Source organism: Emericellopsis atlantica (genome assembly GCF_019669845.1).
Source record: "Emericellopsis atlantica unplaced genomic scaffold F5Z01scaffold_29, whole genome shotgun sequence".
Taxonomy (NCBI): domain Eukaryota; kingdom Fungi; phylum Ascomycota; class Sordariomycetes; order Hypocreales; family Bionectriaceae; genus Emericellopsis; species Emericellopsis atlantica.
Window position 1 is genome coordinate 315,151 of NW_025764731.1, and position 25,208 is coordinate 340,358.

General features: G+C 55.6%; 9 protein-coding genes across 9 annotated transcripts; 4 read left to right on the top strand and 5 right to left on the bottom strand.

The window, feature by feature from the left end:
* The first annotated feature begins 681 nt into the window (after window positions 1-681).
* Window positions 682-1,937, top strand: F5Z01DRAFT_664302 (translation machinery-associated protein 16). Its single transcript, XM_046264088.1, has 4 exons — window positions 682-941; window positions 990-1,077; window positions 1,123-1,256; window positions 1,307-1,937. The coding sequence occupies exons 1-4, from the start codon at window positions 770-772 to the stop codon at window positions 1,453-1,455; spliced, it is 543 nt and encodes a 180-aa protein (XP_046115144.1). The 5' UTR covers window positions 682-769; the 3' UTR covers window positions 1,456-1,937.
* F5Z01DRAFT_664304 (glycoprotein suaprga1) lies at window positions 1,938-3,252 on the top strand. The gene is made up of 2 exons (XM_046264089.1): window positions 1,938-2,522; window positions 2,580-3,252. Exons 1-2 carry the CDS (start codon window positions 2,161-2,163, stop codon window positions 3,139-3,141), a joined length of 924 nt encoding a protein of 307 aa, XP_046115145.1. The 5' UTR covers window positions 1,938-2,160; the 3' UTR covers window positions 3,142-3,252.
* A 280-nt stretch (window positions 3,253-3,532) lies between these two features.
* Window positions 3,533-5,174, bottom strand: F5Z01DRAFT_639621 (uncharacterized protein; the record flags this gene model as incomplete). The annotated part of the gene is made up of 4 exons (XM_046262456.1): window positions 3,533-3,889; window positions 3,937-4,608; window positions 4,658-4,904; window positions 5,056-5,174. The coding sequence occupies 4 exons, from the start codon at window positions 5,172-5,174 to the stop codon at window positions 3,533-3,535; spliced, it is 1,395 nt and encodes a 464-aa protein (XP_046115146.1).
* A 456-nt stretch (window positions 5,175-5,630) lies between these two features.
* On the bottom strand, window positions 5,631-8,938 carry F5Z01DRAFT_300937 (uncharacterized protein). The gene is made up of 4 exons (XM_046258877.1): window positions 7,699-8,938; window positions 7,009-7,645; window positions 6,504-6,962; window positions 5,631-6,455 (listed from the first exon to the last, which is right to left on the bottom strand). Exons 1-4 carry the CDS (start codon window positions 8,517-8,519, stop codon window positions 6,087-6,089), a joined length of 2,286 nt encoding a protein of 761 aa, XP_046115147.1. The 5' UTR covers window positions 8,520-8,938; the 3' UTR covers window positions 5,631-6,086.
* A 34-nt stretch (window positions 8,939-8,972) lies between these two features.
* Window positions 8,973-10,615, bottom strand: F5Z01DRAFT_664321 (histone chaperone ASF1). The gene is made up of 4 exons (XM_046264090.1): window positions 10,059-10,615; window positions 9,972-10,011; window positions 9,614-9,922; window positions 8,973-9,563 (listed from the first exon to the last, which is right to left on the bottom strand). Exons 1-4 carry the CDS (start codon window positions 10,165-10,167, stop codon window positions 9,176-9,178), a joined length of 846 nt encoding a protein of 281 aa, XP_046115148.1. The 5' UTR covers window positions 10,168-10,615; the 3' UTR covers window positions 8,973-9,175.
* A 98-nt stretch (window positions 10,616-10,713) lies between these two features.
* On the top strand, window positions 10,714-14,305 carry F5Z01DRAFT_739446 (uncharacterized protein). The gene is made up of 3 exons (XM_046266832.1): window positions 10,714-11,620; window positions 11,672-13,112; window positions 13,162-14,305. Exons 1-3 carry the CDS (start codon window positions 10,952-10,954, stop codon window positions 14,061-14,063), a joined length of 3,012 nt encoding a protein of 1,003 aa, XP_046115149.1. The 5' UTR covers window positions 10,714-10,951; the 3' UTR covers window positions 14,064-14,305.
* Window positions 14,306-15,287: 982 nt separating this feature from the next.
* Window positions 15,288-18,304, top strand: F5Z01DRAFT_627983 (eukaryotic translation initiation factor 2c; the record flags this gene model as incomplete). The annotated part of the gene is made up of 2 exons (XM_046261568.1): window positions 15,288-15,596; window positions 15,647-18,304. 2 exons carry the CDS (start codon window positions 15,288-15,290, stop codon window positions 18,302-18,304), a joined length of 2,967 nt encoding a protein of 988 aa, XP_046115150.1.
* Window positions 18,305-18,707: 403 nt separating this feature from the next.
* Window positions 18,708-20,533, bottom strand: F5Z01DRAFT_712810 (Tannase/feruloyl esterase; the record flags this gene model as incomplete). Its single annotated transcript, XM_046266488.1, has 3 exons — window positions 18,708-19,138; window positions 19,204-19,983; window positions 20,057-20,533. The coding sequence occupies 3 exons, from the start codon at window positions 20,531-20,533 to the stop codon at window positions 18,815-18,817; spliced, it is 1,581 nt and encodes a 526-aa protein (XP_046115151.1). The 3' UTR covers window positions 18,708-18,814.
* A 1,735-nt stretch (window positions 20,534-22,268) lies between these two features.
* F5Z01DRAFT_301635 (DNA-directed RNA polymerase I subunit RPA34.5-domain-containing protein) lies at window positions 22,269-24,868 on the bottom strand. Its single transcript, XM_046258882.1, has 2 exons — window positions 23,414-24,868; window positions 22,269-23,360 (listed from the first exon to the last, which is right to left on the bottom strand). Exons 1-2 carry the CDS (start codon window positions 24,747-24,749, stop codon window positions 22,540-22,542), a joined length of 2,157 nt encoding a protein of 718 aa, XP_046115152.1. The 5' UTR covers window positions 24,750-24,868; the 3' UTR covers window positions 22,269-22,539.
* Between the last annotated feature and the right edge of the window lie 340 nt (window positions 24,869-25,208).

The following is a 25,208-nucleotide window of genomic DNA, read 5'->3' on the forward strand; positions in this document are numbered from 1 at the left end:
CTGGGGTCTCAGACAAAGCGTCATGAGTGGTCCTTGGTATTCTTTCCGAAGGAGGCGTTGGGTGAGTCGGTAATTCTCGTCAAGGTCCTGTGTGTTTGACAGCTCTCCGCAGTTGGTGAGTGTGAGCTTTGTTCCCAACAGATCATCAACTATAAACTCAGATGCATGACAGACATCGGACCCACTCTCGCCGGCACTGCATTAGACATTGGATCGAGTTGTCCGAAATGAGGACCATCGGCCGAGATCACCATGCGGCGATGAAGAAGAAAGTGACAGAGAGCTGACAAGCTCCGGGGAGAGACTCACAATCGGACGAGAACAGATGCTCAAAAGGCGTGTCTTGCCGCGTGCTCCTCAACCGTTTTTGTGGTGAAGCAGCAGCAGGGATAGGGAACCATATTCGATCCATGGCGCTCAGTGGTCAATGGCATTTGTGATGCATCTGCGCCTAGGTCATATATGCTTGCTAGACCCATGACTGTCAGCTTGTAAAGAGTGTCGAGCCTAGTATGTAGTATAGCTTGATCACATACAGGCGGTCTTCCGAAGTGCCAAAAGTCGCTTCAAGGCTCAAGCGGCGCGGACCCTGATTGTAAGTAGCCCCGCCATAGCCCCCACAGCGGAATTGGCACCGGAGCCCCACGAAATTTCTCTCACTGGGAGTCGCAGCCTTCGAAAAGTTTCATGTGATGGCTTCACCTTTTTTGTGATATTACGACTCACAGAATCGAATCATCTAATATCGCAAAAGTCCCGAATCGCCATCATGCCAAGCTCATTGCACAAGACGCGCAAACAAATCGCAAAGAAGCGTAATGGCATTCCTACAGCCCTTCACGAAAAGTCGCGAGACTCGATGCGCCTGCACAAGGCGACTATCCGTGATCAGCGCTTAGAGAAGTTGCACAGTGCGCGGAGTAAGAGGGAGCTGCCTATCCGTAAGCCTTCCTTTGTGAATGAAATGTTCAGATGCTGATGAGGTGTAGTGGACAGAGCTGTGTACTTCCAGGAGAGTGCTCGCGAGGTCGAAGGTGGTGTGCTGGACATGGAGACTGTCCAGAGGCTGATCGAAACGTAAGTTGCCCACTCCAGAATTTTGTCTGTACTGAAACCAGGTAGCTTTATTCATCAGTACGAAGAGGAATATAACACTATCAAGAAAGAGCGTAGGCCTGGGCGTCCGGCCTCATCGAAGGAGGACCTCCTCAAGATCAAGATTGCTGCGCTCAAAGAGGAGCACGAGAAAGGCTTCCGTGAGTACTGTTTGGACAGCTCAAAGCAACCAATACTGATCCATATACAGATATTCCAGATGTGATGTCCGCGGAGAGCGCAAGGAAGCTGGACGAGTGGGAGGGCAACTGGACCTCATTAACAGACGTCCCCTGGATCAAGGTCACCACGAATTGCCTCGCGAGACCAACTGATTTCCCCTCCAAGGCTTTGGCTTGAGGACTGAGTCTCACTCGAATCCGTCCGACAAACACCGAATTTACGCCCTGAGCATGCAATGGACTTGGTGGTCGCTATGGGCTTGTGCCGCGTCCTGCTAAGATTACTTGTATGGCAGCTCAAAACGGCGGCGCCTCCAGATACGACGTATCTCTGGTGGTCAGGACTCAGGTACCCCTACAACATCTCTGAACAGCGCAGAGATCGGACGCCCTTCGGCAGCTAGAGTCACAACGCACGCAACAACACATGACGGACGGCCCCTTGTTGGACAGCAGCTGCAACGTGCCGGCGGATATGCATAATGAAGCGATGAAACCAGATGGAATATCGGAGCCCATCAATGGTATATCATGAGGGCATTTTGGCTTTTCCACACTGCTCCCAGAATAAACCAGCAAGCGCGAGCGATGATTCAAAATCTACTTGACCAGATACTTTCAACGCAATGTGCCATTAATTCAATTACTTCATCACTCGAACCGCTGATCACAAACATGGACATGATGCTTCCTCAGGTCACGTGGTCCCGCGTTGTCTGCTCACCCGTGACCCTCGTCGCGATTGGCCCCATCCGCAACCGCCCCAAATTTTCGAGAAAGCTGCGTCGACAGAGCTCCATCCGTCATCCCCTCGTGCAAATTTCAACATCACACTTCATCCTTTTCCCATCCAAGCATTGATTCAGTCTCACAACCCGCCATCATGCTCTCTCTCCGTACTGTCGCGCGCTCTGCGCCCCGGGCCATCGGCCGCATGACCGCTGCCTCGTCCGCCATGGCCGCCCGTCCCAGCGCGCTCCTCTACAAGCAGACCACTTCCTACATGGCGCGCCCCGTCGCCGCCAACTTCTCCACATCCATGGGCCGCTGGGCGCAGAAGCAGGGCGAGACCGACGAGGAGCTCTCCGCCAAGCTGGACTCAGAGATCCAGGTCGAGGAGGAGATGAAGGCGAATGAGCAGGATCCCGCCAGCGTCAAGGACTTTCTGGCCAACACGGCCTTTGAGCTGATTGACTCTCCCGGACAGGAGGTTGTCAAGCTCGTCCGCAGCTTCGGCGATGAGAAGTAAGATCTTTGCTCTTTGGTGCCCCGTGCTATTTCGAACTGTGCTGACTCTTCCAGAATCACCGTCAGCTTCTCCATTGCCGACATTACCAGCTACGACCCCTACGGCCAGGATCCCGCCCTCGAGGACGACGAGGCCTTTGATGACGAGACCAACATGCAGAACTCCAACAAGCAGTCGCACGTCCAGTCGACTGGTGGCGCTCGCTCTGCTCCCGCCGAGGAGGACATTGAGGGCGAGGAGGACGAGTTCGACGAGCCCCCGACCCCCATCAGCCTCTCCATCCTGGTCGAGAAGCCCGGCAAGGCGGGCGGCGCCCTGACCATTGACGCCTCCGCCGCCAACGGCAACATCCAGGTCGAGAACCTGCACTACTGGGACGACGTCTCGGTAGCCAAGGCCGAGGGCCCGGAGGCGACACACAAGCGCGCCGAGCTCTACCCCGGCCCTCCCTTTGGCACCCTCGACGATGACCTGCAGGTGCTGATGGAGCGTTACCTCGAGGAGAGGGGCATCACCCAGGCGCTGGCCGTCTTTGTGCCCGACTACGTCGACGTCAAGGAGCAGAAGGAGTACGTCCGGTGGTTGAACAACATCAAGAACTTTGTCGATGCGTAAAGCGCGAGGGCGAATGACGATGAACTCTGTAACGAATAATTTCCGCTCTTGTACTATACCGACTGGGAAAGGCGATACCATAATATGTAACATCAAATACTGTAACAGATAACGTCTGAATCCATTCATCACCAACCCACATTCACCAAAAACCAGCGTACTCGTCACAACAGTAGCCCGCGTGTTTGTGATCTCACAGTAGTCACCGTGCCGTATGCAAACCCAGTCCTCAAAACGCCCACACAAACGCCGCTGTCGCGAATTCCAAACCAGGCGATATACCTATATGTCTGTACCTAATCAGCAAAGCCCTCTCTCTCCCTCCATAGTCTATGCAAAAGTCGTCTCAGATTATTCTCGCTCGCAGCAAACACTTCTAGATAATCCTCGCTCAAATGACACCTTCGAGACTCCACTCGCCCCTTTGTGCCCGTTCAAGCACCTCGCGGCCCTTGTCCGTGAGATCGGGCCGGCCGCCGTTGCCAGTGGCATGGTCGAAGAAGACCGGCTGGAAGGTGGTACCGGCCCGCTCACGCTCGCGAGCCTTCTCGCGCTGGGCCTCTTCGAGCTCGAGCTTGATGTTCGTGGCCTGGGAGAATTGCTTGTTGTGGATCGCGTTGGTGACACCGGACCAGAAATGGAGAGACTCGTTGGGAGCTTGCTGCTCATCGGGAGGAAGGATCTTGGGAGCGACGTTGAGAGGCGCAACATCAATGATAGTGTGCTGGTCCTCGGGGGCGACGTTTTTCTTCTCACGTTAGCCTTGGCTCTGCAGACAAATAGATTTTCACTTACGAATGGCTTGGGCCCGAGAGAGAAGAGAACGCGTTCCCTCCAGGGACCGTTCAGACGAGCCAGAACGTCCGCGTCCGGAACATCCTGCACCCTATGCTTGTCGTCATTCTCGGGGTCGTACCTGAAGATGACACCATCGATTTTGTTCACGGAGCGGGTCCAGCCCTCGTCGTAGTAGTGCAGGATGCACTTAATCTTCGTCTGCGGGCACTTGATGTACGCCATCTCGCTAACTGACACACTGAGACTGCCGCGCAGCAGACCGCCCAGGTGCGCCGGCGGGTGGGTGAGCTGGTACTCCTCGCCACCACGCTTCTCGAGTGTGATGAAGATGCCCATGTTGTGCTCGCCGGGGAGCACCTTGACGGAGGTGCCAGTGAATTTGGCCGTGATCTGATCGAAGCCACGGGCACTGATGCCCTTCTCGGGGCAGCTGACGTGGAAGGCGCTCACGGGCGGGTGATGCGACGTCTGCTCAGTCAGGTACGAGATGCGCAGGGGCTTCTTGTCTGGCGTGGCCGCACCGTGCTGAGGTACAGTGAGGGAAACGGCAGACGCATTCTTGTCACTCTTTGAAGATGGCTTGAGGGCGGAGAGCCCACCTTTTGCACTGGCCTCGCCAAATGCGGCGCTGTTGATCCTGGGCGCATTGTCTTCGGTCTCCCAGTTGCACTGTACATTGTCAGCGGCGCCGCCTTGTCTCGAGTCCGGGCCTGCTTACGCGGAAGAACTCGCCGAGTACCGAGTTGTATGGCTTGCAAGGCTTGCCCTTGATGTACTTGAGATCCTTTGTGAGCCAGAAGCGGACGACTTCGAGCATGCGGTCAAGGGGCTCGTCCGAGGTGCCGATGCCAGCGAAAGCGTTGGGAGCGTCGATGTAATTCCAGTACTCGAGATTCGGCGTCGGCTCGAGCAACTGCGAAGGAAGAGAGAATCGAACGGCAGCGAGGTCAGAGACGCCGATGAATCTGCGATGCGAAGAATCATGTTAGCCTTGCACAGTGCCTGCAGGGTATGCCCTCTCCGATATCGCGATTTCCATTGCAGACCGCAAGTCATGCGCAACGCGCGTCGTGATCTTCTCCATCCCGAGGAAGGCTCTGTCCATCATGCACGCACCTCTTTAAGATACCCAAAAACGTTCTCAACTTGGAGCCGTCGCTCTGCTGCTCATCGGTGACGGTAGACGTCTCGACGGTGGGCGGCGCTGGTTCGGAAGCTGCTGCTGATGACGCCATGATCGCTGCGTACGCTCGCGAGATCCGGCGGGGAGGTTGGATATGATGTACTATGTAGAAGCACAGAGATATAAAGACCGTAAGTCTAGTTGATATGCAAGGCCAAGAGAATGATAGAGGCTCAGAGTTTGTCTGTAGGGAAAGTCAAGGACGACCGGATTCCAAGATTTCGGTGGTCGATTTGGGCGAAACGGTGACGTTGGCGGGGCGGCACGAGGGCGCGAATGCCGCGATGATACAGGCGATAAGAGGGGGTCGCTTAGCGCTTGGCTGGGCGATCCAGGCTACCCTGAGTTGACTGACTGGTCACTGGACTGTCCAGTCCTTCGACAATGATGCTTGGTACCGTATTATCAAGTAGATGACGCAGATGGATGCCCGCGGCCAGGAGGCAGTGCCGCTTTGTCACCTTCTTCTGGGTTCGTTCACCTGATCGGTGGTGTTTTGCATCACGGGATCCGTGAATACGTACATCCTCCAATCTAACTCCAATTTCGGCCGTGGAGCTTATCAGGGGCTTCAAAGTTTGGAGGAAATGGAGGCTGTCACAGATTGGCACCCTGCACCCAATCATCGCGGCACATGGCGAGGTGTCTGGCAGCGATATCATGGCAAGCTTCCAGCACCCCATTACGAACTGGTCGCACAACAGCACCAGAAACCATGCAGGTACGCCAACGTCGCGACATGCCGCGCCGCGTGATGGGAGGACTGGTCCTCGTTCAAAGGGCCCCGTATCAGTCAAACCACCATGCGTAACGTACCATACGTACATGTACGGTGGTAGACCTACGAAGATGTGGGTGCATGCTGGTAAGCAGATGTAAATCCTCCATTGAATGGGATACAAAGAGAACCGGATTACGGACTAGATCACATACAATATGGCGCACATGCCGCTGTACAGTCTCTTCACGGCTTAGCTCCATCATCCTCTCTGCCAGCTAACCAACCGTTCCAGGGCCACAATCCCTTCTCCTTGCTTTCCACCTCCAACGCCATCAACCTGCGCTTCCTGCCCATCGTAGGCTTGACCGCCACGGGTGCAGTGGACCAGTTGTCCTGGACTGCCTCCTTGGGCTCCCTCATCCTGGCGTGCAACGCAACCGGCAAGGACGCGACCTTCTTAGACAGCGCCGCGATCTTGCGTAGGACCAGAGTGAAGGTGCGTGTCTGCAGAAGCAAGATGAGGATGGTGAAGGGAACGCATACCAGAACCATTACGAGCGCGAAACGCCAGTCATTCGCGGGTATGTCAAAGTCAGTCATCCCAAAGACAGACTACCAGCAGTCAGTACATGACGAGAGGGAGACATTGTATCAACTTACCGTGACGAAAGTGAGTGGGAGGAAGATCATGCTGATCATAGTCAAGATCCGAATGTTGTCGCCCTGATCAATGGCTCGCCTGCTCTCCTTGATGGAGCTACCGCTGAACAGCTGGTCCCTTAGATTCTCAATCTCCTTGCGTGTGCGCTCGTTCCGGTTGAGTACTTCGCCAAGGTCACTGACGACTTTCTCAAGTTCCTTCCTCAGCAAACCCATCTTGTCTCGATAGGCATCCGCGGCCTCTGGCGTCAATGACGAGGGGATGGGCCACAGCAAAGGATGGGTTCCGGCCCAGAATTCATCAGTAAAGGTATCAAAGTAAGAGGCGATCATCGCTTTCAGTCCAGTATTGATGACAGCGAGAGTGTTGTAGGCCCAAAAGTATCGTCGAATGTAGGTAAAATGCTTGTCTTCAAAGAGAAGTTTGTCTCGCAAGCGGCGGTCAAACATGAAATCGGTCTACGACTGTTAGCACAGGGCGACCTCGTAGACAAGCGACACGTACAGGAGGCGTAATGAGCTTGGTGATTCTCTCATGGAGGATCTGGTTCCTCTTGCCGGCATCACGGAACTCTGCGACTAGCAAGTCCAGAAACGCATACGGACCATTGTAGAAGCTTTTCTGCTGGAATTCTTCGCCACGGACGGTGTGCTCGTCATCGGGAAAGCTTTGGATACTCAGAAGATGCCATGCCCCGAACGTGTCAAACAGAAAACCCTCTTTGGTACGCTCCCTTCTAGGGCGGATACGCAGAGGCTTCGTTGGCTCGCCTTCCAGGGACAGGGCAAGGATGGAACCGCACTCGGCTATGTCAACATGATCGCCGGTGCGTTTGTCCGACGGGCGCTTGTCGAATCGCTGCCAAGGTGCTGGCTCAAGACCGTCGCCGACAACAGTGTAGTACTTGAACGCGAAGAAAAACGAGCGCTGACGCAGACGGGCCGTACTGATGGCGGGCTGTGGCACAGGGGCCGTCAGAGGATAAGGATCCTTCTCAAAGGCGCGATGGAGACAGGCATGCGTCCGGCCTCTGTGAGGAACCTCAGACAGAAAGTGATGGATGAGCTCGGACATGTCAAAGTGAGGCGACATGGTGAGATGGAGAGCAGCCATGATCAGCGGCGTGGGTTCTTGGACGATTCTTACCAGTCAGCGAGAGCAACATTTTCATGAACGGGGGAAACGAGAACATACGTGATCCTGCCCACAGACTCTCCCTTGTGGTTCACATCTTTGATACATTCCCAGACCATGGGCGCATCGACAATCTCATCCTGCATGTCGAAAGGGCCGTCACCGGCGTACTTGACGACGCCCTGCACATCGACATCCGTGCTTATCTTCGTCGCCTTGGCGTCGGCATCGACATCGTAGACCTCAAACGTCGCACTGAGATACCCTTCACGTTCAAACGCCGCGAAGTCTCTGAACGGCTGGGCAGTGTCAATGTCTTCCCTCCGCTTCAACACGTCCTCCAGCAAATGCTGTGTCTCGCCCCAGAACTCAGAGTCGCGTAGGTGTTTCAATAGCATGTCATCCGCAAAGGCAAGAGGCGTCAGGGTTTTGGTCGTTCTGGGCGTCTCATCGGGAGGCGGGATAGAAGTAGGCTTGTTGGGCTGGAGGTTGGGGGTGCTATCCAAAAGCCGAATGAAGTTGAGGTCCTCGTCATGGCCAGGAAATGTCCCATCGCTCAGTCGGAGTGTACTTGGAAAGAGTCTAGGCGAAGGCGAGGATGAGTGTCCCAGCACAGGTCGCTCAGGCGCATCGAGTGTCGACCGCCGCGCTGCTGGCCTCGTGATTGTCTGATGGCTCGAAGCTGCGCTGAAGACGGGGCCAGTCGGCGCTCTGGCAGGAGATACAAAAGCCTCACTGACGGTGTGCTGCGTGTCGGAGCGCTCTCGCCTGCGACCGCCCACGTTGTCGTGAAGGGCACGGAGACTCTTGATGTACTGCTCGTGGTGCCGCTCAACCGCTCTCACAAGATCGTCGAGGTTGCTGACCTGCTGGGCTGCCATAGCTCATTGTCCGTGCGCTGGTAAAGGTAGTATCGAAGACTGGACAGGAGCAACAAGCTGAAGAATCACGGAGCGCAGAGGCAGCCCATAGTCCGCCTTTTCAACCATCGTAAGCCGCCTCATTCTACTTGCTAGGCAGCGTCGGCGCCCACCGATGGAATTGGGATCAGCTCTGCGGCTGCGGCTGAGCATCCCCTACAGACCAGAGCTGGGCGTCGCAGACTCGCAGTCCGATTGGGACATTGTGTCGTGGCCGCCCATTGTGGTTCGCATGCGGGAAACCCCCCACCCGAGCTCCCATGACTGTTGTAGAAGAGGCCGTGAATCCGGAACTCCAAGAAGAAATGTGAGCCAATACTCATCCCTCCTCAAGAGCAGGGCGCACTCACCAAGCGTTGTCACATTGGCGCGGAATCGAGGAAATGAACGGCTAGTAGCGGATGATAAACAACATGACGAGGTTTTGAATATTCCTGTCTCAAATCCTAACGGGCCAACCATGTGATATCTTCCTATAGGCCCTCCCTGTTATCCGTCATCGCGTCGTAACCCTCGTAATCTATGACCCAACACCGTACAACACAAACTGATCTACGGCCACTAACAGTGGACCGACTTTAACGAATTAGTATTCGGTACTTTGCATGAGTAGGCAACTAGGAAGCCACGCTGACGGGCTTGGGGCCTGCGGTGCTGTCAGCAGGCTTGCTGTCGGTGGCGTCGACCTCCATGGCGTCGTCACCAGCAGTGCCAGCAGCACCATCGGCCTCGTCTTCCTCCTCAATTTCGTCCTCGCTCTCATCCTCCAGGTCCACACTGCCCTCGTCGGAGGAATCCTCCTCGTTGGCGTTCTGCTCCGTCTCGACGCCTCCCATCTCAGAGTCCTCGCCAGGCTGGGCCTTTTCCTTGTCCATGTCAGCCTCAGCGGCCTCCTCAGCAGCCTCCTCCTCGGCTTCCTCGGCGCCGTACTGATCACCGTCGGCGACGAGGTCGGCCTCGGGCTGCTCAGGGGGGAATTCGGCGGGCGCAGATGCCTCGGAGTCCCTAGATTGCCTGTTAGTCTTCATTTTGCACGCACAAGGTGCGGTACTCACCACTTGATGGCGAAGCGGGTTACACGAGGCTTCTCGGCCAGAACGTTGCGCCGGACGCGGTCGACGAGAGGCTTGGCAGGGGGCTCATCGATCAGCTCCTGGGAATCGTATTCGTTGTTGACATAGTAGCCGACACGGATGAATTCACGACCATCGTAGGCACAGGTCAACAGGACCACAGTGACACCCAGAATGTCAGTCTCGGGAATGCGGGACGTGTTGGGCGCGTCGGCCTCAAAGATGAACTTGTTGACGCCGACGGGAATGGGACCGACGAGAAGGGAGTCGAGTTCTTGGTCGTACTGGTCACTGCACGAGTTAGAAAAGGGCGGTGTAGATTGTGCGCAGCTCAACTCACGAAGTAGCAGAACCAACGTAGGTCAACTTCCATTCGAGATCTGCAACAGTCAGAACAAGGCCTCACGGCAAGCGAAGACTGCGTTACCTTTCTCGAGCTGCTCGTGGCACTCAAAGGTGATCTCGAATTCGTACTTGTCCGTGAACTTGGCGGGGTTGTTCAGGATGTTGACACCCAAAAGACCGACGACGGACATGATGGCGATTTGAGGGGGATCGTGAGGTGAAGAAGAGAGATTCGCTGTGAGCGTGATTGAAGTCGTTGCAGGACTACGTCGCGGAGAATGCTGTTGGCGTGGAAACAGAAGATCGGCCTCAACAATGGATGAAGAGGGGCAGGCTTCGAGTATTCGGTTGGTTGACTCGCACGGGTTGTTTTGCGCACGACGACGAGGAGACAAATGCTGGCTTGAGAATGGGATGCAGGTTGGAAGAAGAAGATGATGGAGACCAGAGACGGGACTTTATCAACACAAGCTTGCCGCAAAATCGAAGGCTGACTGGAACATGAGCTTGAGCTGAGCTGATGGTGGGACGCGCCTGAAGGGACCCAGAGCGCGTTGAGTGGTTGCACCTGCTTGACGCGACAAGTTGCAGGGAGTCTCAATTGTGCCGGGTCCGTGCACACCCACAGCAAAGATCCACACCGCTCAAGGCGGCGCTAAGCCTATCTCGCAATTCTGCCATTTGGCCCAGCCTCCTAGCCAGAGGCTGACAATGAATCAATGTTCCAAGCTCCAAGACTCCAATCTATCGACTTGCTACGTCCCTTTTCACCCTGCTCATCACCAAATCCTGAATTGAAGCCGCTCGCCCTTTGAGCCATCTCGAAATATCGGCACGAGCGCCTCAGCTCCGCGACATACCCTCGTAGTGATCACCGACCGCGACGTGCGAATTTTGCGACGCCAACTCAGAGCTCGCAAGGCATCGCGCTCTGGCGCAGCCGCTTATCGCAGCATACGATTGAGTATCGCGAGAATGGCTTCGGAAGATGCTTCATGGGGTGAAGAGGGTTTCGAGGGCGCAAATGGCGATCCTACTCAGCATAGCGAGCAGAATATTGAAGATACTGCGCAAGATCCACATGCCCCTGGTGATGCAGACGAAGATGGCTCAGATGACGGAGGAGACTATGATCCAGAATCTGTTTCCTTTGACCCTTCCAATCAAGTTCCAGAACCAGCTGCCTCTGCAGTGCCCGAACCAGCTCCCGCACCCAGCAAGCCCAAGATGACCGGCGGTTTCATAGTGGAGGCATCAGACGACGAGGATGAGGAAGAGGACGAAGCGGAGGAGAAGAAGGACGACCAGAAGCAGGAGCAACAGCAGGACCAGGACCAGACGCAGGAGCAACAGCAGCAAGCCCCCGTCCCTCCCGCGACGGGAGAAAAAGCTGGAGAGACAGCTGAAGCAGCGCGAAGTGCTTCGGCTGTCCCAAGTACCACTAACGCAGTAGCAGCACAAGCGCCGCCGCCGCCGCATGTCCCTGGCATCGATCCCGTGCAACTGCTCGAGGCGCGTGTGAAGGAGGATCCCCGAGGCGACACGGACGCTTGGCTGGAACTCATGGCAGAGTACACGCGGCGCGAGAACTATGAGGCTCTGCGTGCCGCATACGACCGCTGCGTGAACGTCTTTCCACAGGCTGTAAGGATCCCTCTTTGCTTGTGTATATCGCCTTGTGCTAACCTGCCTTAGGCTGATGTCTGGGTTGAATGGATCGAACTGGAGCTTCGCATGGATAATTTCCGCGCTGTTGAGCATCTGTTTGAACGCTGCCTCGGGCTCGTCCCCAGCGTCAAGTTATGGACTGTCTACCTGGATTACATCCGTCGCATCAATGACTTGAGCAACGACGCATCAGGCCAGGCCCGTCGCACGATCACACAGTCTTATGAGTTCACCATCGAGCGCGTTGGTGTCGACAAGGATTCTGGGGTCATCTGGTCAGACTACATTCAATTCCTCAAGACTGGCCCCGGCCAGGTTGGCGGCACGGGGTGGCAGGATCAGCAAAAGATGGACCAGCTTCGCAAGGCCTACCACCGCGCCATCAACGTGCCCACGTCAAAAGTCAACGAGCTGTGGAGAGAATACGACCAGTTCGAAATGAGCCTCAACAAGATGACAGGTCGTAAATTCATCCAAGAGCGCTCACCCGGCTACATGTCGGCCAAGAGCGCCAACATCGCCCTCGACAATATCACGCGCAACCTCCGGCGAACCAAATTACCTCGCCTCCCGCCTGCGCCTGGGTTTGATGGTGATGTCGAATACAAGGAGCAGGTCGAAATTTGGAAGAAATGGATTGCTTGGGAGAAGGACGATCATTTGGTGCTCGCCACCGATGAGCCCAAGGTGTTCAAGCAGCGCGTCATGTACTGTTACAGGCAGGCCCTGATGGCTCTTCGCTTCTGCCCCGAGATTTGGCTGGATGCAGCCGACTGGTGTTTCAAGAATGATGTGCGCGAAGACGACAAGGAGACTGCCACCGAAATGCTTGTGCAGGGCATCGCCGCCAACCCGGAAAGTGTGCTTCTGGCGTTCAAGCATGCCGATCACATTGAGGCCAATTACCCTGTCAAGGAGGGTGACACTGTCGAGTTCGCCAAAGCTGTGCGGAGGCCGCTTGACGACGTCCTCGGGACGCTGTACGCATTGGGGGACAAGGTGAAGGAACGGGAGAAGCTCGAGGTATCTACGCTCAAGCAGCAAGCAGCCCAGGAGAAGTCGGAGGATGCTGCCGAAAACCAATACGATGACGAGGAAGAGGGTGGTCTGCCTCGCAAGTCGTCTACAGAGCTCCGCATCGAAGCCATTCAGAAAGGCTATGCTGCCGAGACACAACTGCTGTCGCGCACCATCTCCTATGTGTGGATCGCCATGGCACGTGCCATGCGCCGGATCCAAGGCAAGGGCAACCAGACAGAGGGGGGCCTTCGCAAGGTGTTCACCGATGCTCGCCAAAAGGGCCGGCTCACTAGCGATGTATATGTTGCGGTGGCACTGCTGGAGTCCGTGGTATACAAGGACCCAGTGGGCGCCAAGATCTTCGAGCGCGGTGCTCGCCTCTTCCCGAATGACGAGGTCTTCATGATAGAGTACCTGAAGTTCCTCCATAGCAAGGACGATACTACGAGTAAGTTTGCCGAGCTGATCTTTTGGGGAGTGCTAACAAACAACCACAGATGCTCGCGTCGTTTTCGAGACATGTGTCAACCGCCTCGTCAGCAAACCCGAGACCCTCCACAAGGCGAAGCCTCTGTACGCCTACTTTCACAAGTATGAGTCGCAGTTTGGCGAACTCTCGCAGATCTCCAAGTTGGAGGATCGCATGGCGGAGCTTTTCCCCGACGACCCCAGGTTGAGCTACTTTACGGCACGCTACTCTTCCGACAAGTTCGATCCCGTGGCGGCCCCTGTCATCATCTCCAAATCAGCACAGATGCGACCCAAACAGCTGTTGCCGACGATTGAGCAACCCGCGTCTATGCGATCCAGCCCGCAGCCGGCGGCGTACGAAAGCCCGAGGCCACACTACGTCCAAGTTGCGCCCTCGCCCAAAAGGCCGCTTGGGCCCGATGACGAGGAGCTCAATCCACCCAAGCGACTCGCTAGGGGGGTTTCGCCGCTCAAGGGAGCCGCAGGGCGTCGTCTGGACCAGCAGCGTCGCAATCAGGTTTCGGCTCTGCACAGAGACATTACATTCATTCTGTCCATCCTGCCACCGGCTCACACCTATGATGGCGCGCCGCTAAACGCGGCGGGATTGACAAACATACTGAGAGAGACACCACTGCCCCCCGTATCCGAGTGGATCTCTAAGATGGGTGCGCAAGCACGTCAGCAGACGCCCGGCCATGGCCGCCAGACTTCTGGTGAATACGCAAGCCGCCCACTCAGTCCATTTGGCCGCGTTCAGTCTGCCTCGGGCGGGTATAGGAACTCGCCTCTCGCGGCTGGCGCGACCTACCCTCCACCCCCCAATGCAGGTGCTCTGCCCCCTGGCGCTCTGCCTCCTGGCTGGCCCGCACCACCAGCAGGGTATGGGCAACCTCAGCCGCCTCAATACGGTGGCTACCCGTACTAAGGATAGTTTGGACGTGTTGTGTAGGATAGGGGGTCATGTCGTTGGTTCCGCTTCACGCACTCTTTGTGTTCACTGCATTGCTGGCGTTGACATTACGGGGACCAAAAACAATGGAGGTCCCCAGGCAAACTTCGACAAGCTGCACAGGGAGTTCCGGCGAGGGATGCATGTAATCCATTTGCAGACAGTCATTTAGTAAAGAGACATAATACAGTTGTGGAACTATTGGCCTCGTTGCCTCGACTTGCATGACACTCGCTTATTGAAAGCCATTGCGAGCCTTTCCACATGGCAGACGAATTACCCCGGGTACTTTAGTGAATTTAGTCAATCGTGTATGTGTTTGGCATCGCATCTGGACATCGGTACGCGGTGTGTTGTACGGGTAGCTGCGTCGTTAGCACCCCAGAGATGAGCACGCACGCAAGCAAAAGCCAGAACAGTGGTGGAAACACGCACTCGAGGTCTATACAGTGAGGCAATACCTGTGTGAACTAACGCTTACAGTACAGCGTATTGTTATGTCACCTCGTGGAGACTGTAGCCCTCTAGCAACGGTGAGTCTCGAGGACTGGAGTCGGGTGATCACGCTGACGTCTGGCCCCCCTGAACAAACATCGGACGACGTTTGCCTATTCACGCAAGGCTTTGTTTTCTTTTCTCTTTGCTCTCTCTTCCACCTCCGCACCACCTCCAGATCTCTCCTCGCCGCACCGGCGTGAGTTCCTTCCTGTTCACACTTGTGATCACCAACACACCGCTCCCCTTCCTTCCTCATCTTGAAAGGCTTCACGCAACCTTGTTGGCACATAGGTAGCTGAAAGCCTCAGGCATTACAGTCTGCCAACTGGGTATAAAGCCACCCTCTTCTTCCCTTAACTCTTCTCCCTATTCCTCATCACCACCAACTACAACTTCTCTTGCCTTCTACAACACTTCAAACATCTGGACAAGGCTCACCCATTTGATCTCAGCCACACAAATCACCATCTTTAACCAGTGGCTCACCATTACTACCTTACTGTACGTATATGATTCCTTACCCATGAGCTCTGCACTGTCTGGCTGCTCACACAGCTCAAGCTGTTGTGAGCTTTCGCCGTTGACAATCTTTTCTTTACCATTCACTTCCCGGTGACCGGCAGCCTTTTACTCATAATCTTCTCAGAGACTGACTATCTTTATTAGCAGATCCAGATCTAGATCAGCCTCAAGCACATCGCCATGTCTGAACGTGGCCGCTCACCAGCGCCATCTGGCACCGGCTCTCGCCCAGGATCTCCTGCTCCTTCGGCTGGAAACTCTCCAGCTGGCTACCCGCCTGCTCTGGGCAGCGACCCTGGACGGCTCCAAGCGGACAAGAAGACAAACACCCGGATCGAGCTTGGCCCTGAGGCCTATGTCTCTGGAAACGCGGATAAGTTCACAGAGCGTGGACAGAAATATAACACCGAAGGTGTTCAAGACATGGTCGGTTCCAATCAGTACCGCATGAAGACCTTTGATTTCTCAAAGAAGATTTACCAATACGATGTAAGTGCTCCAAATATTCATAACTTTGTGTCAGTACTTATTGAGATTAGGTGATCATTACTCCGGAAGATCGAAAGACCCCGTTCAAGAAGATCATGGCGCACCGCAGCGTTCAACAAATCCTCGCTCCATACAAGCCGGAGCTTTGGCTGTTCGATGGCAAAAAGCTTGCCTGGGCACCTGGCAAAGTCAACGGCGGTGAGATCCGTGCCAAGGTTGACCTTGACGAAGACGAGCGTCCTGCCGGTGAAACTCCTCGCTCTGGCGCCGTCTTCAATGTTGCTTTGCGTGTCACAACGGAGATCAACCTGTCACTTTTGCAAGCCTATCTGGAAAAGAAGACCTCATTCAACTCCAAGGTCATTGAGGCTCTCAGCTTCGTGGACCATCTCTTGCGTCAAGGCCCATCAGAGAAGTTGCTGTCCATCAAGAAGAACTTCTACAACACTGCAAGGAAGTCCCGCCCTCTTGTGGATGGCAAGCTTCTCGAAGTCCACAAGGGTCTTTATGCCTCCATTCGTCTGAGCCACAACCTTGGCCAGGGCGGCGTGGGCTTGGCTCTGAACTGTGATGTTGCCAACACAGCTTTCTGGGTTTCTGGCGAGTCCCTCGAGCAGATCAGCTGCTACTTTCTGGCGGCCAACGATCCGAAGAAGTACATGGGTCTCAATCCAGCCACAACACTGGCCCAAGCCCTCAAGCCAATAAAGACGAAGGAAGGAATTGGGATGACAGATGCCATGAAGCAGCTGCGCAAGCTTCGGAAGTTGAAGTTCAAAGTTCGCTGCCGCAACCGCCCGGCTAGCATGGACAACAAAGTTTATACCATCATGGACATCAGCTTTGACAAGTCGGGAAAGCTAGGTCCCGATGGCGCGACAGCCAAAACAGTCACGTTCGATTACCAGGGAAAGAGAACCAGCATCGCCGAGTACTACAGACTCAGGTATGGGTACACAATGAAGTACTCCAACTTGCCACTCGTGGAGACTGCCAAAGACGCGAAATTTCCCATGGAGCTTTGCTATATTGAGCCCATGCAGCGGTACAACTTCAAGCTCAGCCCGAAGCAGACCGAGTCAATGATCAAGATTGCGGTTACCAAGCCACCGCAGCGCAAGGCTGATATTGAAGTTGGCGTCAAGGAGCTTGACCTGCCCAATGACCGCCTCATGAAGTACTACGGTGCTACATTCGAGCAGCAATTTTCTCAGGTTCAGGCCCGTATCCTCGCCCCGCCTTCAGTGGACTTCAAGGTCGGCAAGCAGGAGCCTCGATTCGGTGGTCGATGGCGTCTTGACCAGGGCAACATCAAGTTCTGGAAGGCCAACACCGTACCTCTCAAGAACTGGGGCTTCATCGCCCTCAACAACTGTGTGCCCAAGCAGGCTCTCGATGCTTTTGGGCGAAAGTTCAAGCAGATCTTGGAGAAGCACGGCGTGGGCGTACCTGCGCCGCCCATGATTCTGGAGATTCCTGGCAACGCGCGTGACACGGCCAAGTCGATTGAATGGGCTCACGGCGAAATCACCAAGGCTCGCGGCTACACGCAGCTATTGTGTATCATTGTTGGTTTCAAGAATGACCCTTCGTACGAGCGCATCAAGAAGAACGCTGATTGCCGTTTCGGCTTCTTGTCGCAGTGCATGGTCGCTGACCATCTCAAAAAGGAGGGTGGCGTCGACCAATATGTGTCCAACGTTGCCATGAAGATCAACGCCAAGCTTGGCGGTGCGACGGCTCGCACAGCTTCACCTTTTGGCAAGGGACCTACCTACTTCCCCCCTAACCGCAAAACTATGATCATTGGTGCCGACATTAGCCATCCTGCGCCCGGGGGAGATACTGCCTCGATCGCAGCCTTCACTATGAACATGGACGCGGACGCAAACCGATACGGTGCTGCTGTTGAGTCCAATGGCTACCGCACGGAGATGATCAAGGCCCCGAACATTGACAAGTTCATGGCCACGCTGGGTGGTGCCTGGCGTCAGTCTCATGGCAACGGCGTCCCGGATCATATCATGTACTTCCGCGATGGCGTTGCCGAGAACCAATTTGCGGCTGTTCTTGATCAGGAGGTCGCAGCGATCCGCAACTTCTTTGCTTCACGTAACGTGAAGCCTCTGCCTAAGTTCACAGTCATTGTGGCCACCAAGCGCCACCATATTCGCTTCTTCCCTGGACCTGACCAGCGTAACAAGGGCGGTGATCAGAACGGCAACTCGAAGCCGGGCCTTCTGGTTGAACGCGAGGTCACTCATCCATCTCTGTGGGATTTCTACCTAAACTCACACAAGGCGATTCAGGGCACTGCTCGTCCTGTCCACTACTATGTGATCAAGGATGAAATGAACTGTCCGCCTAACGACCTCCAGCGTATGATCTACCATCAGTGTTACTCGTACGCTCGATCCACGACCCCGGTCTCCATCCACCCCGCGGTCTACTATGCCCATCTCGCGGCGGATCGGGCTCGCGCCCATGAGAACGTTGCCACAAGCCAGGGATTCCGGGCGTATGGCAAGGGCCATGAGGTCACGCGCGACCGTATTGCCAAGGGACAGACCATTGGTGCCACAGGAGACTCGCTGAAGAATGCCGAAGCGCCTCCTCTTCTGTCCCTTGGAGGCCAGGTGCCCGAGGGTGCCACGCCGGATGAGAAGGGCATCCGCACTTTCATGAAGACCACCATGTGGTATATCTGAGCAGCGCGACAGTGATTGGAGAGTCACTAGGAATGGGCTACTGATATCGGGGGAATGAGATGTTGGGAGAGATATCTTTAGAGACTCATGGCAACGTTGGCACCGGGAAGAATAGCAAATTCAATGGTTGCCTTAAGACTGGTTGAAATGAATGGAAGTGATTGCACATTGCAATCATCCTACAGTGACTCGCTGACTTTGACATTTGCAGCATTCATTCACGAAATTGAGCTTTGCAGATGCCAACTTGTCGATAGTGCAGTGGCGCTGATGGCGGACAGGGTTGACACGAACAAGATGGGGTGTCTGATGAGTGCTTCGCTCTCGTTCTGGGCAGAAATCCTCGCCTTTCGCTAACAATGTCATGTTAATTACAAAAGGTTCTTTATCGTGGTGTTTGAAACCAGCCAACAGACATCACCTGGCTTACCGGTGATGTACCCATTTTCAGGGGCTGAACGACGATTCCAATACCAGCCCACTACTCACAAGCAACCAGGTAGGCCACGCTCACTGACATGTCCAGCAAGCTGCCAAACTCACATCTCCACAATCCTCTTGATAAACTGCCCTCTTGGGATATGCACACAGTATCCTCTCGTGAGTGGCACAGCCAACCTTGACCTGCACGTCACTCGCGTCAGGGGCAACCCCCTCCTCGACCCAGGCCTGAAGCTGCTTGAAGAGCTTGGTGGGAACCTGGCTCGGCCCACCGGTGCAGTGTTCGATACCCGGGGCTTCGAAGTAGCGGTAGAACTCTTGCACGTCGGGCGAAATCCCTGCGACAGCGTTGTAGTAGTCCTCTGTGGCGCGGTGGGGGATAAGAGGATCCATCTAGTCTCGTCAGTGGTGTACATGGTATGATGTATCAAAGTGAGAAGCATGGGACTGGAACGTACTAGGCCGTGCCATGTGACCATCTTACCGCCACTGGCGTGGAACGCGGTCAGATCGGGATCGCTTGAATCGAGAATGGCCCCGTACTCCTCGCGACTGCGTGCTACAATCGTGTCCAGAAACTCTTCTCTGGTCATGCTCGTGTCAAAGATGGCTTCCGGGTCCTTGGCGAGGAAATACTTGATGTACCCTTCCGCCAGAGGACCCAGGTTGCCGAAGCAGGTACCGTCTGCGCAGGCCGTACCGAGCAACATGGGAAGCGCATCAGTTCCTGTGAGGTTGGCACCGGGGGAGACACCAGGGTATATGCTCGACTGGTTGTTGCGCATGATCGGCATGCCACGCCAGACCTCCTCGACCAAGTCAGCAGCCACCTTGGTGATGTCCATTTGACCTTGTTCGGTTTGTGCGCAGGGTATATTCTTGTTGATCATTGAATGGGGATCGAAAGTGGCGAGACACTCGTCAACCCTGGACAGGAGGCGATCTTTGACCCCGTCGAGACCGTCGCAAGCAGAGAGAGCCGCGGCTGTGATGGCGTCAATCTCGCATGCGTACGGATACTGCCTCCTCTCATTCATGAGCTGCTGCCCCCATGCCATGTACGGTAGCAGCTCTGTAAAGTAAATCGCCGGCGCGATCGCGGCGATGCCATCGTACAGATCAGGGTAACGTTGCGCGAGGAGGAGACCCTGTCGACCGCCCTGGGAGCAGCCGTTGAAGTAGGAGAAAGAAGGGGCCGCTCCATAGAAGTCTTGCACCAGCGCCTTACCAAATAGTGCCTATATAAGTTAGCTCTGGACGGACATTCACGACAGCGTTGCTGTGGGCGAGGAAGGTTGAGGAGTTTCCCACCTCGTCTTCGAGAGCCTGGTATGCCTGATTTCGGAAGTTGATCATGTCGACCTCGCCCGGGCGGACGAGTGCCCATTCACTTGGATCCGCGGCTTCTCCCAGCCCGGCATCTGTGACAATCGTGGCAAAGCCATCGGCAATCGCTCCGCTCATGGCCAACCGTCCAAAATCGGATCGACCAGCATTCCAGCCACCGCCGCCTACCGCCAGGAATCTCTGGTTCCAGTCCCTATGAAGGGGGAGCCATGCCTCGACGGTGATGACGTGGTTGCTGTCGTTGGCGTGGGTGTACTGGATCGTCACGTTGCAGAACTCTGCGTTGACGAGGTCGATGTCGGGCGCGGTGAAGCGTGAACCAGCCGTCACGGTGGCATTGTAGCCCGTGATTGGGGTCGCTTCTAGGGAGAGGATGTCTGTGCCCCCGATGGATGGTGAGAATGTGTCGGGCGTGCAGGCTTGACCCAGGCTGGTGGACATGGCTGGAGACTATAAGATGGGATGATGATGCCCTCTAGAGATGGCCCGAAATACGGGGCACGCAGCGTTGGCACAGAGTACTTATGTTGTCTCCGGATAAATAGAGGTATCCTGGCATCTCTCAACATGAACTGGCATGCTGTGAGTTCCAGTTAGTTGAGCGGGGACTGAAGGATTGCATCCTGCGCACTCTGCTACCATGTATGCACGCTGCATTGATACAGTACATGCATGCTGGAGACTTGGTAGGAGCAGAGGCCATGACAGATGCGCATCTGTTTAATCTAAAAAAGAAAGATCATTGGCTGCGTGTATGTCACGATCCGGCACACATGAAGGAGTAGACGGACGGATATCAGGTCCCGGTCCTCTTTGGGTAGCCCCCATGTACGCTGCGTAGTATTCAAGCGATACATTGGTCAGGGGTAGGTAGATAATCGATTCCTGGTGTCCGGCTTCACGGAACATGGACCAGCACATTGCATCTTGTGTCTCAAAGCTCGTCCACTATAAAATACGCGAGAAACATATTAGAGCGCATTAGACATGGACACTTCAATGAGAGGAACAATGTGCAAAGGGTCACTGAGATTCCCAAGGCCATGCATGGAGCCTCTCGATATATGTATGTATGCTCAGGGATTCAAGATGTACAGAGGTTTTAATGGTCGCCCCCGACGGTACTGGGCGACTTGGTTCAGAGAGTCCAAGATTTTGACAAGAAAGGAGTCGAGGGGAGGAATGGCGGGCCTTATTTCTAGACTCCTATCTCGTTGCGCGAAATAGAGTTAAAATTAAGCTTAGTCCGAGTCTCTCACCATGTTTTCGACAGCGCCAAATCCCTCCCCCAAACCCCAACTTCTTGCACGCATTGCACAGACGGGAAGCTATCAAGATATCTCACGCCAGAGCTTCATTAAACTGATCGACGCCTTAGGCCTCGGCGTCTACAGTCCGTGAAGCGTCCACGTCCTCGCCGACACTGCGGCTCTCGGCGTCCGACTCGGCAGAACATGTCGACTGCAAGTCCCGATGCCGATCCCTAGCCCCGGCACTCAGACTTATCTCGTCTCCTACCGCTTCGATCTGGCGTGACAGGGTGTTGGAGACCGGAAAACGGGGCTACAGAATCTCAAGTAAGGAGAATAAGTTGCCTTGTCGTCGTTCCTCAGTTGTATCCTTCGTATGCCGGCTGGAAGCCGCACGTGTTCGCCCCTTCGACTTGTCTCGAAACGGAAACCATTCATGTTGGATGTGAATGGCTGACAAATGTGACTGTGCGCTCGTAGAAGGGACTCTTTGTGAGATAAGTCGCTTCGCAGTCGGTCGAGCGTTCAACATCGAATGATCCCTCGCAACCACCTGGAGCCAGACGCTTCTCCAAAGTACGAACATCCCATCTTCCGGGAGGAGCGAAACTGAATGCACAGGAGTGTATCCATATGACAATGACACGAACCTCATGTGGGTGGCCACCTATACCGTGCAAAGGTCATTATGAAATGTGTGAATTGCTGCTACGTACTACAGCGTCTGTACGTCGAGGACGCCTCCTTCACTCCCCACTATATAGTCGGTCCTGATGAACGAAGCCTCGACTGTCCAACGTCAACGAAAGCGCAATGCCGGGCCAAGAAACCACCTTAAAATTTCAAAAATCAAACGCAAAATGTGGCCCCTCTGAACGCCGATCCGTCTGTGGGCAGACAGATAGATAGATGCCCCTGGTCATGCATGAAAAAAAAGCAGAGAAAGCAACTTAGGAAACAAATGCGTCAAGGAAAGCAATTATAGTCGAAATGCTCCACGTGAGCGTCGCGAGGCTTGGCCATGCCTCATCACTGCTTGCCTCGGCCGCGGACACCCTTGCGGTTACCGGGCTTGCGGCCGTTGGCGAGCCGACCGGCCGGAGTTCGAGCAGAGCCGTTGGTCATCCACGGGCGGCCGGGACTTGGCTGGCGCGGGGCAGAGTCCTCGGCGCAGACCGTGCTGGACCTTTCAGACCCCTAGCCCGAAGAGATTCTAGGCAGCGGAACTGGTGTCATCTTGGAGGCGGCTGTGGGCGCCGCGGTTGTGCTGCTGCCCTGCGTCTTGGGCGTCTTGCTCTTCTTCGCCTTCTTCGCGGCTGGTGTCGTCGAGGCGGCCGCAGAAACAGGCGCGCTGGGGGCAGCCTGCGAGGAGGACGGGATAGGGGGCAGAGGCACGGGCGTGCTGGTCTTGGCAGTGGTGGTGCTGGTGGTGTTGGTGGTGCCGTTGGTGGTGTTCGCCACAGCCGCCTTCTTTGACTTCTTAGGCGCCTTGGCCTTGGGAGCGGGCGCGGCCGTCTCTGTAGGCTTGGGCAGCTCGCTGGCCGCCGTCTCCTGCGGTGAAGGGCTGGCAACACGTGGCTTCTTCTGCTTCTTGGCCACCTTACTGGCCTTCTGCGTCTCTTCCAGAAGCTGTGTCGCGGCCTCCTCGGCGTCCTGCTCAGACTCGGTGGCCTTCCTCTTCAATGATGGGGTCGAGGCGGCGGAGGCGGCAGACGCGGCCTTTTTGGCCTTTCGCGCAGCCTTGGCCGCAGCCTTGTCGGCTTTGGCCTGTTCCTTCTGGCTCAAGCCCGTGGCGGCAGGCGCATCAGTCATCTCAATGTCGTTTCCATCCTTAATCTGCTGTGTGCGGTTCAGACTCGCCGGGTCGTAGACGCCGATCGGGGTAAACCGAGATCGCAGGCCCTCGGGCTGAGGGCGAGCTGGAGGTGGAGGCGCCGGACCATCAACGCTCGCAGCTGACGAACGGCCAAGCTGTGTGGTGCGCTTAAACTGCACGACTTGGTCGAACTGACGAGGCGCTGTACGGGTTAGCAAAGACTTCTCACCCGCTGCTGGTTGTTTATACACTTACATGTTTGGTACGAGGGACCATCGGCGGACGGAATCAAGACCTGGTAAGTTCTCCTGGTTGGCGGGTTGCTGAAATGGGCGCCGTAGTCTTCGCCATTGTGCGAAAACACGCTGTCGCCTCTCTGGGCAACGTCCATGGACATCTCCAGGTTCTGGACGACAGATATCGGCACGTTGGAGGGGACGGTGAAGTACCACAGCTGTTTCCCCTCGAGGTTCGCCTGGCTGCAGATCTTGGCGACATCCTTCCCATTGAGGCCCTCGTCACTCTTGCGCAGCATGAAGTCCGGCGCGATGAAGCTTGGCACGGCCAGCTGCTTGTCCATGTTGCGGTCTGCAATGTGCATGGACGCATCAGCCATGTCCTCATCCTCGGAAGATTCGTCGTCCGAGGGGGACACGACCGGATTCGACTTGGCCTCGGCGGGTTTCGAGGCGGTCTTGGGTGTTTGTGTCTTGACGGCGGACGCGGCAGCAGGCTTGGGCGCAGCCGCGGGCTTCGACTTGGGCTTGGGTGCAGCCGCGGGCTCAGCCTCGTCATCGCTGTCGCTGTCTTCCTCGGACGAGCTGTCAGATGTTGGATCGTCGACGTTCATGTCTTTGGGCAGCGGCGCTGCTTCAGGCTTTGGCTTTGCAGGCGCTTGGCCTTTGTCCGCGCCGTCGTCTTCCTCTTCTTCTTCTTCCTCCTCGGAACTGTCGTCCTCGCTCGAGGTGTCTTTGTCGGACTCGACGGCTTTGGGCGGTTCGGCGTCATTTGCGGCCTTCTTCTCCACGGGGCCCATCTCAGCCTCGCCTTCCGACTCCGAATCTTCCTCGGAACTAGAGCTGGAGCTGGGGCTGCCAGCTTTGGCGCTGGACTTGGCGGGCGTGCTGGTGATCACCTGGCCGTCCGAGTCGGAGTCGCTGCTGCTGCTTGATGTGGTCGTAGTGGTCGTGGTGGTAGAAGACTTAGCTTTGCGACCATTGGACGCAGGCTTCTGGGCCTTGGTAGTGATGGGGAGCTCAGCTTGGCTGTCTGCGACTTCAACGTCCTTCTTGGGGGTTGCCGCCGTGCCGTTTGGCTTCTTCGCGGCAGTCAACCTCTTGAGAAAATCAGCGCCCGATTCATCATCCTCGCTGGAATCGGAGTTGCTCGAGGCATCGTCCGAGTCGTCGCTATCGTCGTCGTTGTTATTGCCGAACAAGTTGTTGGCGTTCTGGCTGCTGGCGGTCTGCGCCTTTGCGACGGGCGCAGCTTTCTTCGCGGCGGGCGTCTTCTTGTCTTTGCTGCTTGCGCTCTTCACCTTATCGATGTGACTCTTGAGCGAAGCAACCTTGTAGTCGCTTGCAGGTGCCATTGTGGCTGTTGAGTCGCTGCGATATGACAGTGAAGGTAATGCGGAAGGAATTGAGGTGTGGTGGAAGAAGAAAAGAGCCCTCGCTGGCAGCGAGAGTAAAGTGACGAAGCGCTCACTCGGAAGTTTCGAAGTCAAAGTTTGGGTGAAGAAAAAGTTACGTGGGGGAGGAAGAACAGGCTCCACCTGCCGTGCGTGCGTGCCCGTGTTCGCCGCGCGCAAATTGGAGAATTGGGTGCGAAATGGTCCGTGCGCACGCGTCCCTTCTGAAGATGCAGCACTTACAGGGCCTCACAGGCACTCACAGGCCTTGCCCAGCACTTATCGATAAGCCCAGCAATTTGTACCTTGGATATTTTGTAGATCTGTACGGAGGACGAGTTCAAAAGTTATGCGTTGCCAAGAAACTAGCCATAGTTGGCGTCTAGCCCGAAGTAGCCCCCCGGGAAGTTTATCACCAAA